The following is a 19467-nucleotide window of genomic DNA, read 5'->3' on the forward strand; positions in this document are numbered from 1 at the left end:
CTGAATACCGCTTACCATGAAAACCCTATTCATAGGGTCGCTATAAGTCGGAATCAACTTGAAGGCAGTCCAAATATATTAACAGTTTCACCTGGCTAACTCTTGTATTGAAAGGGAAAAATGTATTTTGATGGCTAAAGATATACATAGAACAAGTATTTTGACTAGATAAGCATTAATATAGCCTGTCTAGCTTTGGCTTAAACGGTTGCAAGAGTGTCATTTGTCACCGATTGTAACATCTAATTAAATAGTAGCTATAAGGAACCAAATAAGAAATGTGAGTAAATTAAAGAGCACAGCTATAAAACACAGGAGTAGCTTGATTAGGAAATGCAAATAATACTTCAGATGTGCATGATTTGTTAAATTGAGAATTCATAACATTGTAGCTTTCAGTCCAGTCATTCTATAACTGCTGAATATAACTGCCTTTAGTAACATACAGCATTTTCTTAGAGGACAGAGAGACATTTACCATTTAATTAATTGTGCTCTTACTGCTTTCATATTAATGCTGTATGTTGAAGATGGAACTTTTTCTCTACTAGAACATGCTCTTGGGCATGAAGTTGGAAAAACTTCCTGTCTGCGTTCATGTGTTCATCTTCATGTTGGGCACCTAACGTGGAAAGGTGGGGTAGTAATTTAAATAATAAAACCAATTCTGTTACAACAAGAGTGGCTGCCTTTATGCTTCTGAGCCCAATCCAAAGTGCTGGTTTTGATCTATAAAGCTCTTTCTGGCTTAGGACCACAATATCTTCCGGAATGCCTACCTGGTCCATTATATCTTCTTCTGAGGCACTTCTCCAGTTTTCTTCTCTGAGGGAGCCTCAGAGGGTGTTGACAAGGGAGAGAGCCTTTTTGGTTGTGGCTCCCTATCTGTGGAATGCTCTCCCCAGCAAGGTCCACCTGGCACCTTGGTTGATACCTTTTTGGTGCCAAGTAAAGACTTAATACATTTTGCCAGGCATATGATAGACTGAGGTGATATTGTCTGTTAGTGTGCTGCCAAACCTCCTGTTACTATTATGAGGGTCTTCTGTTCTTTATTTGTGGTATGTATTTATAGGTAGGTTTTTAATGTGTTGTAATTCTCTTAGGCTGCAATCCAATACACTCTTACCTGGGAATAGAGCTTACTTCTTAGTAGACATGTATTGGGTTGCAGCCTTAGAGACCTTCGAGTAACAAGCAACTAACAAGTCTAAATAATAATTAAAAACATTTTATCTTATTATCTTCAACAATAGCCAGAAAGGTGTTTGAATTTGTATATTAAATATTTCATTAGTTCCATTCCAATAGATTACAACCTGTACAGAAAGTTCTGGTCACTTCAAGATTACTTTAGGAATCCTGTGCAGTGTTATGAGAAGGTCTCATGGAAAACATTTCTTAAGGTAAGGCTTGTGGCTCTTTCTTTTCTAGGGAGAACAATGTTTTGTACCATTTCTAGTGTATCCCAAGCATATTGGACCCACAAAAAAAGTTTATGAAGGAGTGTGAAATGTTATGCCAGTACAAAACATAATGACAGTCCTGATGCACCTTAAATTCTAAACTACTTCGTTGTAGCATGAACCTTCATAGGCAAATGCGTGAAGGGGACTGAAAGTGTGGGCAGTGTATAGTATTAAGGTGCCGTTGACGGGAAATAAAATCAACATATATAAAACTGAAGGCTAGTAAAAATGCAAAGATGGTATGATGGCCAGTGTATGAAACAGAAATCTGTAATAAAGTACAAATATTAAATAATTGCTGGATATACATGAAAAACAGTATGATTGCATTCCTGGTCTGTAGTTAAACTAGGATATACAGCTTATTAAGTATGGTGACTTCAAAACCAGAAAGTGCTTTCAGAGACACATGTCCACATTTTTAATGTCTGATTTGTGTATACTCGTTCTGTTATGTAACTGATCACTTTGGCCTCTAAACAACTATATTGGCAGGTGATGGCGTGCATTATTGTGTCTGTGAATGGGCCCTTGGTAAATGGACCGCTGTTAGGTTGTGTAATAGTGTTGTTGAATAGCCCTTGGTGATCAAAACAGATATTGTGGGAAAGGGGCTTTAGTAGATGAGCAATTTCCATATCAAATTTCAGATCTGCTTTATGACTCTGATTTTCTTTAAATAGTGTGTATTTCTTTTTCTTTTTTTCATTTTAAAAAGTATTCTGAAGAAGTATTGGCTGTCTTTAAGAGTTACAAGCTGGATGACACACAGGCTTCAAGAAAGAAACTGGAAGAGCTGAAAACTGGAGGCGAACATGTTTACTTTGCTAAATTTCTCACAAGTGAGAAGGTATTGTGTTTGCTCGTTTGCTGATCTTAATAGATGAAAACTGGATTTTATGGAAAAATTGAATGATGTCTTAACTATTGTTACACAGTACCTCAATTTTTTAAAAACATTTATTGATACAGCCTGATCACATGAAGCTACCTTACACTGACAGACCATTGATCCATCTACCTCAATATAGTCCACACAAGGGATAGGGAACCAGGTCAACTGCGGCCCTCTCTGTGTGGCTCTTGGGACTCCCCCTAGGCCACACCCCTCAGAGACCCTGTTCTGTCCCTTTCTCAAGTGCTTTTGCCTGGCTACCTTGTGTCCTTGAATGACGATAATGCCCGGTTGGCTGATAGAGAGAGGTGTGTGTAGCAGGCTCTGACTTTTTTATGACTGGAATGTAAGAATCCTCTCCATCGTGGTTGCTTTTGCCTCTGCTCGTCATTGGCATGTGGCTCCCAGAAGGTTTCCCATGTGGGAATGTGGCCCTCAGGCTAGAAGAAGACCCCTCCCCCCAAATCTACATTGGCTGGTAGTGGGTCTCCAGGATTTCAGACTGGATCTGTCCTAGGCCTTCTTGGAGATACCAGGGTTGAATCTGGGACCTTCTGCATGTAAGGCAGATGCACAACCAGTGAGCTATGGCTTTTCCCCAATAATCGTCAGTTGCCAGAGTATGGGTGCTTTCAGTGCTAGTCCTACTCAGAATAGACCAGCCTTTCCCAACTAGTGGGCCACCAGATGTTGTTGGACCACAATTCCCATCTTTCCTGACCATTGGCAATGCTGGCTGAGGCTGATGGGAGTTGTGGTCTAACAACATTTGGTGGCCCACTAGTTGGGAAAGGCTGGAATAGACCAATTGCAGTTAATAGATATGAGTAACAGGTTCATTAATTTCAGTGGATCTACTCTGAGTAATAAGACTTAAATACAGCCCTATTTATTTTTAATTATTTTATATTCTGCCTTTCTTCTGTTCTGAAATCCAAGGTGGTGTACATGTGGTTCCCTTGTACTTGATCTTTCACCTGTTTTCGCCTCGTAGAAATTAGCGGGACAAAGCTGGCTTAGATTCTCTTACTTTGAATCAATTTATTTGTAAATATATTCAGGTCAAACAAGATGGCTCATTACAGTTGAGTGATTAAAGCAACAATCCAGCACACATATACCTGGGAGTAAGCCTCATTGAGCCCAATAGAGCTTACTTTTGAGTAGATATGTATTGGCTTTATTTATTTATTTATTATTTGATTTATATCCTGCCCTTCTAGCAGGAGCCCAGGGTGGCAAACAAAAGCACTAAAAAGACTAAAACATCATAAAAACAGACTTTAAAATACATTAAAACAAAACAACTTTAAAAACATGTTTTTTAAAAGCTTTGAAGTCATCTTAAAAAGAAGTTACAAACCATAGTTTTTTAAAAAAAGTTTAAAAATATATTAAAAAGCAATTCCAACACAGAAGCAGACTTGGATAAGGTCTCAACTTAAAAGGCTTGTTGAAAGAGGAAGATGTTCAGTAGGCGCTGAAAAGATAACAGAGATGGCGCCTGTCTAATATTTAAGGGGAGGGAGTTCCACAGGGTAGGTGCTGCCACACTAAAGGTCTATTTCCTATGTTGTGCAGAATGGACCTCCTGATAAGATGGTATCTGCAGGAGGCCCTCACTTGCAGAGTGCAGTGATCGACTGGGTGTATAAGGGATAAGACAGTCTTTCAGGTATCCTGGTCCCAAGCTGTATGGGGCTTTCTACACCAAAACTAAAACCTGGAACTTGGCCCGGTAACAAATGGGCAGCCAATGCAATTCTTTCAGCAGCGGGATAGCGTGTTGGCGATACCTTGCCCAGTGAGCAGTCTCGCTGCTGCATTTTGCACCAGCTGCAGCTTCCGAACCAACCTCCAGGGCAGCCCCACATAGAGCACATTACAGTAATCCAGCCTGGAGGTTACCAGTGCATGGACAACAGTGGTCAGGCTATCCCGGTCCAGAAACTGCCACAGCTGTCTTATTAGCCAAAGCTGGTAAAAGGCACTCTTAGCCTCTAGCGACAAAGATGGATCCAGGAGCACCCCCAGACCACAGACATGCACTTTCAGAGGGAATACGACCACATCCAAAGCAGGCAACTGACCAATTATCTGAACTTGGGAACTACCAACCTACAGGGCCTCCGTCTTGCTAGTATTCAGACTCAGTTTATTGGCCCACATCCAGCCCACCACCGAGTCCAGGCAGTGGTCCAGGGCTTGCATGGCCTCTCCCAATTCAGATGTTACAGAAAAATAGAGCTGGATATCATCAGGGTAGTGCTGACACCTCACCCCAAATCTCCTGATGACTGGTCATACAGGCTTCATTTAGATGTTAAACAGCATGGGGGACAAGATGGTACCCTCCAGCACCCCATAGCACAACTTCCAGGGGGCCAAAAGACAATCATCCAATGCTATTCTCTGAAAACGACCCTGGAGATAGGATCGGAACCACTGTAAAACAGTGCCTCCAATACCCATCTCACCAAGTTGGCCCAGAAGGATACCATGGTCAATGGTATCAAAAACCGCTGAGAGATCAAGTAAGAGTAACAGAGTTACACTCCCCCTGTCCTTCTGATAAAAGTCATCCATCAGGGCAACCAAGGCTGATTCAGTCCCATAACCAGGCTTGAACCCAGACTGGAACGGGTCAAAATAATCTGTTTCATCCAAGAGTACTTGCAATTGCTGCTCCACAACCCTCTCAATCACCTTCCCTAAAAAGGAATTGCAACCTAAATGTGTGTTTGCACTCTACAGTGAACTTTTCGGATGCAAATAGTAGCAAATGGTGTAACTAGACAGGATTATAGTAGGTGGGAAGGGGGGACTTTAACTTTTTGCTTTCCTGCTGTGATCATGAGAAAAAATTCCTTTGAATTAGGATATTTTTCCTCCCAGTGCAAATAGCTTCAAAGGATTTTTGTTGAGACAAAGTTATATTTCCACTCACTGCTCTCTGCAATCCAAATAAATATCAGTCTTTTCTCTCACCCCCTCCTAGCTGCTGTTTGTATTTTTTTTTAAAGTGCACCCTTGGCTCAAAGACATATTTAATGACATGTCTGGTTTGGCCCATAGATACCTTTTCTAACCTTTCCCCTCTTTAATTCTCTTTTGTTATAAAAGACCTTTGAACTTCAGAAGGATGTATACGTACACACACACTTCTCTTTCTTTTTTTACAGTTAATGGATTTACAGCTGAGTGACAGTAACTTCCGCCGTCACATTCTATTGCAGTATTTAATATTATTTCAGTATCTAAAGGGACAAGTGAAATTTAAAAGGTAAGCTAGGAATCATTCTTAAATGGGAATTTATTTTTAAAATGCTTTATTATGCAGAAGAAAATCTTTTCCCTTTCAGTATATTTAACTTTGGTATATCTAATATATTTATTAAAACTGCTCAAATCTGATTCATTGCAACTCTTCTGTTTAAATGGATCTGTTGCTAGCTGCAATCTGTTGAAAAATACTCCTGCATGATCTAATGGTAAAAGAGCGGAAGGTATGCAGAAACAGTGCTTAATGAATTGTACCCTGAGTGTTTCCAGAACCATGTGCTTTCTCTCGCTGCTTGTGTTTTACTATGAGACATAGAACAGAAAAGTGTTCCTCGTGTATAGATTATCTGGATCCATTTCAATCGGGCTTCAGGCCTGGACATGGGACTGAAACAGCCTTGGTCGCCTTGGTAGATGATATGAGGAGGGCGTGGGATAGGGGCGAATGCACCTTCCTTGTCATCCTTGATCTCTCAGCGGCTTTCGATACCGTTGACCACGTTATCCTCCTGGACCGCCTGAAGAGGTTAGGCATAGGGGGCACTGTATTGCAGTGGTTCCATTCCTTCCTCTCTGGTAGGTACCAAAGAGTGGCATTGGAGGATGAGGTCTCGGATCCTTGGCCTCTCACTTGTGGGGTGCCACAGGGTTCCATCCTCTCCCCGATGCTGTTCAACATCTATATAAAGCCGCTGGGGGCAATCATCAGGAGATTTGGGCTGCAATGTTATCAGTATGCGGATGACACGCAGCTCTATCTCTCATTTAAATCTTCACCGAAGTTGGCTGTAGAAACCGTGTCCAAGTGCCTGGAATCGGTGAGTGGCTGGATGGGAAGGAATAAGCTGAAGCTGAACCCTGACAAAACCGAGGTACTGTTTGTGGGAGACAAGGGAAGGCTGGGGGATGTGGACCTGGTGCTCAATGGGGTACGATTGCCCCTGAAAGACCAGGTCTGCAGCCTGGGGGTCATTCTTGACTCCCAGCTGTCCATGGAGGCTCAGGTCTCGGCTGTGAGCCGGGCGGCACTGTATCAACTCCATCTGATACGGAGGCTGCGCCCCTACCTTCCCAACCATCTGCTCCCACCGGTGGTACATGCCCTGGTCACCTCTCGCCTAGACTACTGTAATGCGCTCTACGTGGGGTCCAGAAGCTGCAACTGGTACAGAATGCGGCAGCTCGTCTGATTAAAGGCAGCCACCGGCAAGATCACATCACTCCAGTGCTGAAGGAGTTGCACTGGCTACCGGTTGTTTACCGGGCCCAATTCAAGGTGTTGGTTTTGACCTTTAAAACCCTATACGGTTTTAGCCCAGTCTATCTGAAGGAGCGCCTCCAGCATCATCAGGGATGCCACTCAACAAGATCAGCCTCAGAAGACCTCCTCTCGATCCCACCGGTTAAAACAGCTAGACTGGTGAGGACTAGAGAGAGGGCTTTTTCAATAGTGGCCCCCACCCTGTGGAACTCTCTCCCAAATGATCTCTGCCATTCCCCTTCTATGATGAGCTTCTGCCGGGCCTTGAAGACCTGGCTCTTCAGGCAGGCTTTTGGGGTGGGTTAGGTTTTTACTGTTATGGTTTTAAATTTTAACGTTTTAATGTATTGGTTTTTTATCTTGTACGTCGCCCAGAGTGGCTGGACAACCAGCCAGATGGGCGACTAATAAATTTAATAAATAAAAAATAAATATTTTCCTTCTCACAAATGAAAACAAGAAGCCTGTACATGAATGGGGTCTCTGGACCATGGCAGTTATGTAATAAAGTTTTCATTATATCAGAAGTGGGGAACCTCTGGCCTATCTGCCAGGCTTGGCCCATCAGGCAATCCAATTTGGCCCTTGAGGCCATTTACCCCAAACCATGCCTACCTGTGAATCGGCTGACATCAGTGGGTGGGGCTTGCTAGATTCTGCTTTGCCAGTGCATTCCCTTTTTGCCACGGGAACATGCTGGCAAAGCACACTCCTGCAGAGAGCCAAACTGAAGTCTATGCTCATTAGTTGGTGAGTGGAGAGTTCACTCCTGCTTAGTGTTGACCACCAGTGCATTCCCTCTTGGGAATGTGCTGCTGAAGCAGAGCCCTGCAGAGTAGGATTGAACCCTCCGCTTATCGTGACATCACATGATAGGTGGGTGGCCTGCTCAGCTGTTTGCCCATGGGGTGGGGAGTGGGAAGTAAGTAGCTATAGAGTTGTTACTGTCTTGTTCACTAAGTCACCAGTGGAACTTTATGCTGAATTTGTGTACTTTGTTTTTGTTTGTTAACATATGACCACCTATATGTGGAAAGAAAACTATTTCCAAGTAAGAATCAAGGCTAAGTTTTGTTGAATTGTGTTCCATAAGAAGTAGTTATAATATCTCAATGGAGATATCCATGGAGAAACTTTTTTTACTGCTTCTCAGAACAAAAGGGCTCCTTCCATTTGTGGAGGGAAGTGAGATCCAGTAGATGTTCTTCGCAGGAGGAAGGGAGTGATGATTTTCACCAATACCTCCTTCCCCCTGCAGCCTTCAGCACCACCTCACATGTCCATGAACCCTCCAGAGCAGTGCTTCAGGGATCACTGAGGCAGGGGTGGGGAGGTATCCTACACCCTTTCTCCAGTGCAAGTGGAACTCCACCAAGCAGAAGTCTGGATTAAATCCATTCTGTTTTTTTAATTATACATTCTCCCTTGTTAGTAAAATCTTGGCTCTTCCTAGTTGTTCCCATTTGCACAGTCCCTTCCATGTGCTGTGCAAAGAAGGACTCTAATCACACAATTCTGTGACACAACTCTGTTGTTCTTATAGTACAATTATTGCCAAAGATCCAGGGACTTTATTTAAAAAATGAAAAATATCTAAATAAAGATGAGCCACAAGGAAATCCCACTCGTTCATCACAAGAGATATGGTCATGATGCCACCATAATCTTAAATAGTGGATTTGTGTGAAAAAGAAAATGGACTTACAGCTATGAGAGCAGAATGAAGCAAGTTTAATCTGCATGTAATACAAATGATGATGATGATAAATAATCTTTTGTTGTTCTTAATAGGTTTGTATTGAATATGCAATTTTAGTCTTATATTGTATTCAGTATTTCATATTGTAATCTGCTTTGATTAGTAGTTTTAGACAAGTAGGGTATAAATATTTAATCTATTTTTCCTTTGCGTACACACACATCATGCGTATCACGGCTGTGATCAAGACAAAACTAAGCATTTGTTCAGATCTATTCCATTGAAATAAAAGACTTAAATGTTCTTGACTTTGGTTGGATCATGGACCATTTTTGCTGCCTTTGAGATGAACTGTAACTTCATAACCTGTTAAAAGCAGGGATGGAGAATCTGTGGCACTTCGGATGCTGGACTTCAACTCCTATCATCCCCATTTCAAACTTAAAGCAATAATGCTCAAGTGATTAACTTAAACATACTGTGTTGTCGGCCTTTTTGACATAAGTGTTGGCTTGCTTTCTAGTTCAAACTACATTCTAACTGATGAACAGTCCCTGTGGATTGAAGATACTACAAAATTAGTTTACCAGGTCAGTGCTATAGACTGAACAAAATATAATTAAGTTTGTCTTGTTCTTTTTTCAAGTTTAGCCAAGTCATCTAGATTGTGAAATAAATTTGTATGTAGTTAGAAAACAAAAGATAGTAATTTGCATTTATGAAGCTGTTGGCTTAACTTTTGTTGATAACATTGTCTTTCAAATACTCTGCTGCAACTTTTGTCATCTAACTATGTGGCTTCTTCCAATAACAGCTGCTTTCAGAAAATCCCCCAGATGGAGAGAGATTCTCAAAAATGGTTGAGGTGAGTGCCCCCTTGATAAACTGAATCGAACTGTAGACGGGTCCCATCTACTTTAAATGAGGTTAGCTTCAAACAGTGAACTCACACATATTACACCTGATGTTTGCCTACTATTTTTTGCATGCACTCTTTCCTTTGATTTTAAGATACTATTTGTTTTTCCATGGTCTTGTGACAAAGTTGCATGCATATACCTATGGTTGGATCCAGACATGCCCTTCTAAGATGGAAGGGCTCTTTCCATTCATGAAATGGACTGTGTTCCAGTGAATGCCGATTTCTCCCCTGCACCCCCCCAATACCATTATGTTCCAGTGGGTTCCTCGACCCACTAGAGCAGATTTTCAATGGACTAAGAAGCCTTCAAGAGGAATTGTCTCCCCACTCTCTTCCTCTAGCAGGAGTGTCCTGTGAATAGAATCAAACTCTGGATCCAACTCATATATTTTAAAAAAACCACCCCTTTTCCATTCTCAGAAGTGAACACTGAAACTGTATTTCTCCTTTGACCTCTGTCTTGGCTATCTGATATGCTCATAACATTTAAAAAAAACCCTTAGTGCTAATATTGAAGATGGCAAAAACTCATGCTGATTCATTCTTAATTTTTTTTGTTTTTGTAGCACATATTAAACACTGAAGAAAACTGGAATTCATGGAAAAATGAAGGTTGTCCAAGTTTCGTGAAAGAAAGGTAAGAAGCTCAAAAAATGTTCTTTAGGGATTGGATAAACGTTCCCATCCCAGGCTTCATGTTCCTGTACTATCTGTATATATCTTATCTTTTCAGGAGAATAAACAGGTAGTGCTGTATTGTTGTAAACTGTTTGGGAACCAGATATATAAATAAATGAGAACCGTGTTTCATGGAGCTAATTCCCCCGTGGACACATAATTCTTGTAGATTTTTCTCATTTTGCTTCTCCTTGAAAAGATTCTCCCAAGATATAAACATAGTGGAATGTTTGGGGCTTACGATGTGTGTGGGAGTGTAAAATCTGAGTTTTCTGGACCAAAGCATAGGCTTGTACTTGGGTAGCTATAAAAAAATCAGTTTTGATATGAAAGAATTTTGGCACAGAAATTGATGGAATCACAGGCCACAAAATGTGTGATTGATCAAAGCTCATCAAATATGCCACTGGTGTAACTAAACAAAATTATTTCCTGTGGTGATGTCCTGCTTGTGGAATGCCCTCCCCTTAGAAGTACCATTGGCACCAATGTTATTTCAGGGCCAGGTTAAAACCTAGTAAGGTTAAGTTGGCGATAGTTTTAACCTGCTCTTACGTTTTATTATGTAGTTGTTTGATATATGCAGCTTGTTTATGTTCTATGCTTCACTCTGGTTTTTGTATTGATAATTGTATGAATATTTTAAGTAAATAACATAAAAAAATCTAACTCTTCTCTTAAGGATAGGGTGAGATAGAGAGGCCAGCACACCAAATTGGGCTGTAATAGACCACAACTAAATTCACAGCACTTCAGTAAATAGATGGTAGAGCCATCTATGTTGCTTGGTGGCATCTGGGTATTGAACTAGGGAAGAATGGCACAAGAGAGGCAGATGTAGGGTTAGTGATTATTGCTTGTAGCTAAGCCCCTGGGGTCTGGTTCATAACTCTTCCGAAATTGTAGGATGTATTTGGGACCACAGAAACCTTCAGGTCTCTTATGCAGACATGCATCTTCAGATTTGCAGGTACATCTGAGGGAAACAAACGTTAGTCGGGCTCTCTCCAGATCAACACTACTGTAACACCAAACTAATAATAAGTTATTGCTGCTGCTGCTACTACTGCTACTACTACTACCACCGTTATCACTCACCCTTCACCAGTAGGTCCCATGGTGGGTTATAGAAATTTAAAATACAGTATTAAAAACAATTAAAACATATTACATTCATGGGAATAGAGTTGGTCCTAAAAATGCATATGTCAAGTGCTGAAGGCCAGGGTAAAGAGGTGCATCTTTTAGTATCTGTCAAAAACTGTACAGCGAAGGAGCCAGACATCATTATGAGACATCCAAGGGAAACCCCTCCGCATCAGTTACGTTCCCTGTTATGAAGTCTCTTTAAGTCTTTCCCATTTGATACAAGCTCTTCAAAAGCATTTCAGCCAAAAATCTTACTAATTTCTTATTGGGGTTCTCCGTGTTTATTTATTATATTACATTTGTGACTTCTTAGAGCTTGGAGTGGCATTTTAGCATAACAAGAAACGCATAAGGTAGCTTAAGCCAAATGTTACTTGCCCAAGATAACACAGTGAATATAGGTGTGCAGGTTGTTGACTTACAAGCTCTACATTCTGGTCACAGCACCATACTGGTTGTTAACATATTTTTTGTTCTGTAGACCAAGTGATTCTAAGCCAATAAGACCCTTTGTCCGGAAGAGACCAGCTCCTGAAGATTTCCTGGGAAAAGGACCTAACAAAAAAATTCTGATGGGGAAGTATGTTAAACCTCTATATTTTATAATCTGTATACTTGTAATTTGTTATTATTATTTATTGGATTTCTTAGTCGCCCATCTGGCTGGTGATGTGAAAAGCATTATTTTGAAGCTGAAGGGCATGGTTTGGTTACATTATGAATGCCAAATTCATTTCTGATATTTGTGGGCTGCCCATCACATTAAAGTGATCCCAGGGTAGTTTCAAACAATACATAAAATAATAATGATTAAATCAACTAATTAATTCAACTATCAATGACAGCAACAGCATGAGAATAGTTAAACCAGTGGGTGATCTAATTTAATCCAAATGCTTAAAGAATTGTTTTGGAGTTTTTTACATCAGTCTCTGCCATCTGTATTTCCATAATGGCTTTCCACAGTCAGGGGACCACAATAGAGAAGGCTCTCTAGTGTCACCTTTTCCATATGAGTCCGGCCATCACTGCGGGTGTTAGCTCCATCTATCGTGCGAAGGCAAGAATGTTTTTTGAAGTCAAGACTAGGGGCGTCAGGCCCCTCCCACTCTCCAGTTCATTCTTGCCTTCGTAGCGAACAAGTTTGATATTGCAGATAGCGTAGCTTTTAGCTAAGTTTTGTGTGTCTTTTCTGTGTTTGTCTGACGGGTGGAGGTTGTTTTATGTGTATTCCACGTTCTCCCTTCCCTCTGTCTGGTATTTAATCTTTTGCCTCGTGCTTCCTGGGGAATTTTGAGGGGAACCTTCTTGGCCCTGCCCGTTCTTTTTCCCAGCTTCTGAGCCCAACGGCTCTTGTAGAGACCGCGGCTGCGGTTCTCTCTCTTCTCTGGCAGGAGCTTGCGGCTGCAGCTCCCTGCTTTACTCGCCGCTTCTTTCGTGCCTTTCCGAGTTCACGACTCGCTTGTTTTGTCCCTGGCCGTTTGGGGTTGCTCCCTTCCCGCTGCCGGGAGACCGCGGCTGCGGCTCTCCTTCCTTTGCAGGCGGCCGCAGATTTAACCCGAGAGTTTGCGGCTGCAGCTCTCTTCCTCAAGCCACCTCTCGCCTTTTTCACGGCAGCTCCAGAGCCTGCGGCTGCGGCTCTTTCTAATTCAGTGCTCCTTTGTTTAGACTGCCCTGCCTCCAAAGAGCTCTGAGAAGAACGATAGAGGCTAGACAGCGAGCTAGATCGCTATAGCCGGGCAGGGAAAAGGCACGGAGCCGCAGCTCCCTTAGCTGCTACAGCCCCCTTAGCTGCTACGGTGCCAGACTAGTGGCCTTAAGTTCTCGCCGCGAAAGCCTCCGTAGTCGGCGGCGGCGGCGGCTGACACTACAGCTCCCTTAGCTGCTACGGTGCTTGCTATTACGAGCCGCGATTGCGCCCTTCAGAACGGCCATCGCACGTTCCTTGACACTGTGTTAGGCAGTTTATTTTTTTATTATTATTATTTTCGGTCAGTTAGCTGTTGCCTCAGCGCCCACCATTACTGCCTCTCCCTCCGCCATTTTTAGTGTTCTTTTTTTCCGTCTCCTTTACGGGCGCCAATTTGTTTGTCCTGTTTTTCCCCGCCCTTTTTGTTTCATCTGTCCTGAACTAAATAAAGGGGACTTCTTACCTTGAGCAGGCTTGCTTGTATGTGAGTTTTCAGATAAGACTAGTTAGCCCTACAAGAGTTCCCCTCTCACTAACTCATACTGCTGCCTATTGCAACAGTGGCCCTCTGCAGCCTCTGATCGTACCTCAACTCGTGGCCACTGCCCAGCCGGTTCCTACTGCACTAAAAACTTATTTGAACTGTACATTCTGCCCCCTCCGTGGCCGTGTACTAGGGCAGTCTATACTGTACATCCTGCCCCCTCTGTGGCCGTGTACCAAGCCTGAAGTCTAGTCTGCATTATATTGACGCTGTTACCTTCGTACATTCTGCCCCCTCTGTGGCCGTGTACTTAGCCATCTGCCAGTGCATTCTACCCCCTCTGTGGTCGTGTACTGTGCCTGTTCGGGTCTCTACATTCTGCCCCCGCTGTGGCTGTGTACTGCACCCATAGTGAATATAAGATGGCGGAACAACCAGACATGTCTCAGACAGCCAAGCCACAACCAGCTAAGGCAACTAAGCCTAAGCATGCCAAAGCACTGGCTAAGACTAAACATCTTTCCAGCCACAGCAAGCCCAAGCGTCCACACTATGCCTCTGTTCCGAATCCCACCGCAGCAGCCCAGGAACAGCTAACGAATATCTTTCATTCCCCCGCTGCATCTTCTGATGAGGAGGACTTTGCTGGTTTTCCTACTCAGCCAACACTTAGCCAGCCTCCTCCCGTGTTGCCGCCCAGGGCTTACCCTCCGACTCAGCCCACTGAGCCATCTACTCTGGCACAACCATCTGTTTCAACAGGGCTGCAGCTGTCTCATGATTTTCTTTCACAACTTCAGGGCATGCTGTCATTTTTCACTCAAATGCAGTCACCACCACAAGTCCCCGCCATACCTCAACGCACTATGGACCCACATGTATGTCATGAGGCAAATCCTTCCTGCTCCCCAAATCCCTTTGATGTAGCTAGAGGCAGATGTATTGAGGACGCTTCGTATGGGGAGGGCTCAACCTTTGCTGATCAGGCTGAAGGAGATGAATGGAGCGACTATTCGGAACACGAGGAGGATACATCATATCGCTTGTTTAATACCGCAGATTATCAGCCCCTAGCTCGCAGGGTCGTTAACACCCTTGGTCTCCAAGCTGCGCCCTCAACGGCTACTGCTCCAGCTATTAAAGGGGCCAGGGTTCTCAAATCCCCTGCACCAACTGAGCATTACATCCCGGTGCCGGATCCCATCGCTAAACTGGCCACCGAAGAATGGTCTCATCCATTCCAAACTCACCGCTTCAAGAACCTGGCTGACAAACTTTACTCCCTAGCTCCTAACTTTGCCAACAAGCTGGCCGTCCCTAGCATAGACGAGCCGATCACTAGCCTAGTTTCGCGATCTCTTTTGCATAGGGAAGGAGAATCCCAACTAAAGGATGCTACTGAGCGAAGATTAGACTTCGCTCTCTGCAAAAATCATGAGGTCACCGCTTTCTCCAGGCGAGCCTCCGCATCAGCTTCCATGTTCTCCAGGGCAGCAATGATGTGGATAGATGATCTTCTAGAGGACCCTACCCCTGATCCTGTTTCTCTCAGAAGGTCATTGATAAAGTTGCGCAAGACGGCAGCGTTTGTAGCTGATGCCACTTTGGATGCCACTCAACTGGGGGCATGAGCCATGACGGCTCAGATAGTCACTCGACGGACCCTCTGGCTGCGCCACTGGCAAGCTGACTCTACGTCCAGAGTGAATCTTTCTAGGGCTCCTTACTCCGGCTCTTTGCTCTTCGGCCAGGAAACTCTAAAGGCAGTGCTGATTGACCCCAAAGACGCTCACAAACCAGTGTTGGCCACTGTCAAGAACATCGATCATAGGCCTTTCAGGCGATTTCCCTCCTTCCGCACTAACCAGCCCTTTCGAGGAACGCGGCCAGGAGGACGAGGCTGCGGCTCCTGATCCTATGACTCCAATTCCTTCAGGGGAACCTGGAACCGACGTTTCCAGGGCAGAGGTCAGTACCAAGGGCGCAGAAGTACCTCATCATCCTCATGTAGGGGAGGGTCTCGCCAGCGCAAACAGTATTTATGCACTTCCTGTTGGTGGCAGACTACTTATGTTTGGAGACCAGTGGCTGCGTCTAACTAAGGTCGCCTGGATCAGGGACCTTTTTTGTTCAGGCTATGCAATAGAGTTTTGGGCGACTCCACCAGACAAATTCCAGCCATCCCCTTGCCCCAGGGTGCCGACCAGGCACATTATCATGCAGACAGCTATACAACACCTCTTGGACATAGCGGCGATAGAGCCAGTCCCTACAACAGAGAGGTCAGAAGGGGTGTACTCCCTCCTATTTGCTGTGCCCAAACGAGATTTGTCATGGAGGGCGGTATTGGACCTCAAGTTCATCAACCGTTTTGTAACATACCGCAGATTCAAAATGGAATCCCTCCACTCCATCACTGAAAGCCTGCAAGAAGGAGACTTCCTGGTTTTTATCGACCTAAAGGAAGCGTATCTCCATGTGCCCATTTGCATAGCCCACAGAAAGTTTCTTCGGTTTGCTTTTGGCCCCCAGCATTTTCAATATAGAGCGATGCCGTTCAGCCTCTCCTCTGCTCCGCGAGTATTTACAAAAGTGCTTCTCACCTTAGTGGCTTACCTCCGGATTCAAGGGGTCCATCTCTACCCATATCTGGACGATATTTTAATATGGGCAAGCTCTGAGAAGCTGGCTCATCGTCATTTAACGCTCACCCTCAATGTTTTGCAGGCCTACGGCTGGCTTGTCAACTTCGACAAAAGCCATCTTCAACCGACCCAATGCCTACTACATCTAGGGGCAATGTTGGACACCCTGCAGGCGATGGTGTTTCTGTCTCCAGATCGCATAACTGCCATCACAAACATCGCGAGGTCCTTGATGCGACAAACTACCGCAGACATCATGCTTCTAGCCAGGGCACTCGGAATGTTCATCTCTACCATCCACATTGTGCCATGGGCTCGAGCCCACTCTCGCCACCTTCAGTGGGCTTTGTTGCCCTTTCAACAGGACATTGCCAACTCCAGTCATCGCACAGTTCCTCTGAGCCCCGCACTGCGCCTTTCATTCCGCTGGTGGATGAGGGTCCAACATCCTTCCAGAGGCACTCCGTTCAGAGAACTTTGCAGGACTGTTGTCACCACGGATGCCAGTCTCATCGGCTGGGGAGCACACTGCAACTCCCAGTATGTTCAGGGGGTTTGGTCCACAGCAGAGCAGGCTCAGAACATCAATTGGCTGGAGCTCAAGGCGGTCCACTTAGCTCTGCTTCATTTTCAGTCTCTGTTCCCTTTGGACCATGTTCTCATTCGAACGGACAACACGTGTGTAAAATCACATTTGAACAGACAAGGGGGCACCAGGTCCCGTCCTCTGCAGGACCTAGCTTTCCTCATCTTCGTCTGGGCAGAACAACATCTACAATCCCTAAAAGCAGAGCATCTCAGAGGGATTTGGAATGTGACAGCAGACTGGCTCAGCAGACAACAGGTCATTCCGGGAGAATGGAAACTTCATCCGACCATATTCCAGCGTCGGTTCGGCGTCTTCTCAATCAACCTGTTTGCTTCCAGTCGCAATTAACAGCTTCCCAGATACTTTGCCAGATACCTGGACACAGCAGCGGAAGCAGTGGATGCTCTGTCCATACCGTGGCCAGACGGTCTTTTGTACGCCTTCCCTCCTATACCGCTGTTAGCCAAAACATTGCGGAAGGCGCAGAGCGAGAGGGCACAGTTGGTTCTGATAGCACCATATTGGCCACGCCAACCGTGGTTCTCGGATCTTCTCTCAATGTCGGTGATGGATCCTTGGACACTTCCAGTCAGGCCAGATCTTCTATCCCAGGGTCCAGTATGGCATCAGGACCCCACTTGGCTCAATCTAACAGCGTGGCTTTTGAATGGGGACATTTGAGGTCGGCTGGACTGTCTGACGCTGTTATTGATATTATCTTAGCCTCGAGACGACCATCTACCACCCGTATTTATCAACATACTTGGGTGGCTTTCTCCAAGTGGTGCCAGTCTCACCACTGCGACCCATCCCAGGCCACTGTGCATCAGGTGCTGCAATATCTCCATAGCGGTTTTATGATGGGACTCAGACCCAACACTCTACGTCGACATGCATCCACTCTGTCGTCCATCCTTTCAGTCTCCTCCACTGGTGCCCCTATTTCCTCACATCCGTTCATTAAACGCTTCCTCAGAGGCACTGCTTTACGTTCACCGGCTGTAGTACATCGTTTTCCTTCATGGAGTCTGTCCAAGGTCCTACAAGCTTTACAACACCCTCCGTTTGAACCCCTTAGGACTGTGCCTTTACGTCTACTGTCTTTCAAGGTCTTGTTCCTGGTCGCCATCACTTCTGCCAGACAAGTTTCGGAACTGGGCGCATTGTCTTCTGCTCGCCATCTCTGTGTCTTTCACAAGGACTCTGTTGTGCTGAAAACTGACCCTTCCTTCCGTCCCAAGGTCAATTCAGTTTTCCATTGCAATCAGGACATTGTACTCCCTTCATTTTGCCTGAACCCTACTCATCCTCTAGAGAAGGCTTGGCATTCGTTGGATGTTCGGAGGGCTCTCAAGACCTACCTGTCTAGGACCCAGGAGATTCGACGACCGGAGTCTCTATTTGTATCCTTTAATCCAAGGTCTATGGGGCATAAAGTAACTAATTCTACATTATCCCGCTGGTTGCGAGCCTGTATTGCTTTAGCTTATGAAGCTCTTCAGCTCCCAGTTCCTGATAGTATCACGGCTCATTCCACCAGGTCAGCGGCTACTTCTGCTGCCTTTGCTACCAACACCCCTGTTGCTGATATTTGCAGAGCAGCTGTTTGGTCTACTCCACACTCGTTTATAAGGCATTACAAAATAGATCGTTATGCCTCTGCCGATGCTTCTTTTGGCAGACGAGTGTTGCAACAGGTTCTTAATGATAATTAGCATGTGGGTGATCCCTCCCTATTATGGGCTGCTTTGGTACATCCCGCAGTGATGGCCGGCCTCATATGGAAAATGGACCATTGGTCTCACCTGAAGGGTGATTTTCATATGAGGACGGCCATCACGGCCCTCCCAGTTGGAGGATGTATAAATATTTTATTGAACCGTTATATATTACGCTATTGCATTTAAAGTTACTAGTGAAGTCACGACTGCTAGTTCTGTTATATCTCTATGTTAGAGTCATGTTACTATGCACGTTGTTTTCCTGTTGGCAGGCCTGTCGGCCCTGTTTTTCTATTTTTAGATATTTTTCTATAGACTCGCTGCGAATGAACTGGAGAGTGGGAGGGGCCTGACGCCCCTAGTCTTGACTTCAAAAAACATTCTTGCCTTCGCACAATAGGTGGAGCTAACACCCGCAGTGATGGCCGTCCTCATATGAAAATCACCCTTCAGGTGAGACCAATGGTCTATTCTAACAGGCCAAGCCTGCTGATGGAAGAAGACCCACGTCCCAGTCAATTGCAAGACCTTTGTGTGATTGTTCAGAGTGTCTCTTGGGTCTCTCGTTGAGACCATTTTCATTTTAGAAACAGCAGTACAATATAGATTGAAGTTTCCTCCCTAGGACTTTAAAGGAGAGGTTAAATCTGAAGTTCTCTTACATGTGAAATTTTGTATAGTAATACTTCAGTGTGGGTATACACACACAATGTTGCATCCTAATATAATGCTATTTTTTCATAGAAGAGTAGAATTGAAAGGGCCTATAAGGCCATTTAGTCCAACCCTTCATGCTCAGTGCAGGAGTCTAAGTTAAAGCACACCCAACAGGTGGTTGTCCAGTTGCCTATTGAATGGCTCGTGTTGGAGAGCCCACCACCTCCCTAGGTAATTGGTTCCGTTGTCATACTGGTCTAATAGTTGGGAAGTTTTTCCTGATGTTCAGCCAGAATCTGGCTTCTTGTAATTTGAGCTCATTATTC

At 44.4% G+C, this 19467-nt stretch overlaps 1 protein-coding gene across 2 annotated transcripts in view; it reads left to right on the forward strand.

Annotated features, from left to right (window-relative positions):
* THOC1 (THO complex subunit 1) overlaps nt 1-19467 on the forward strand; it is a 38809-nt gene that overhangs the window by 12790 nt on the left and 6552 nt on the right. For both annotated transcript variants that reach the window (XM_061596719.1, XM_061596725.1), the window contains exons 10-16: nt 1298-1406; nt 2188-2319; nt 5547-5647; nt 9130-9196; nt 9421-9471; nt 10095-10165; nt 11837-11935. In XM_061596719.1, coding sequence (XP_061452703.1) covers nt 1298-1406; nt 2188-2319; nt 5547-5647; nt 9130-9196; nt 9421-9471; nt 10095-10165; nt 11837-11935 — 630 coding nt within the window. The remainder of the gene's footprint in view (nt 1-1297; nt 1407-2187; nt 2320-5546; nt 5648-9129; nt 9197-9420; nt 9472-10094; nt 10166-11836; nt 11936-19467) is intronic.

This window comes from Rhineura floridana, chromosome 1, assembly GCF_030035675.1.
Source record: "Rhineura floridana isolate rRhiFlo1 chromosome 1, rRhiFlo1.hap2, whole genome shotgun sequence".
Lineage (NCBI taxonomy): Eukaryota > Metazoa > Chordata > Lepidosauria > Squamata > Rhineuridae > Rhineura > Rhineura floridana.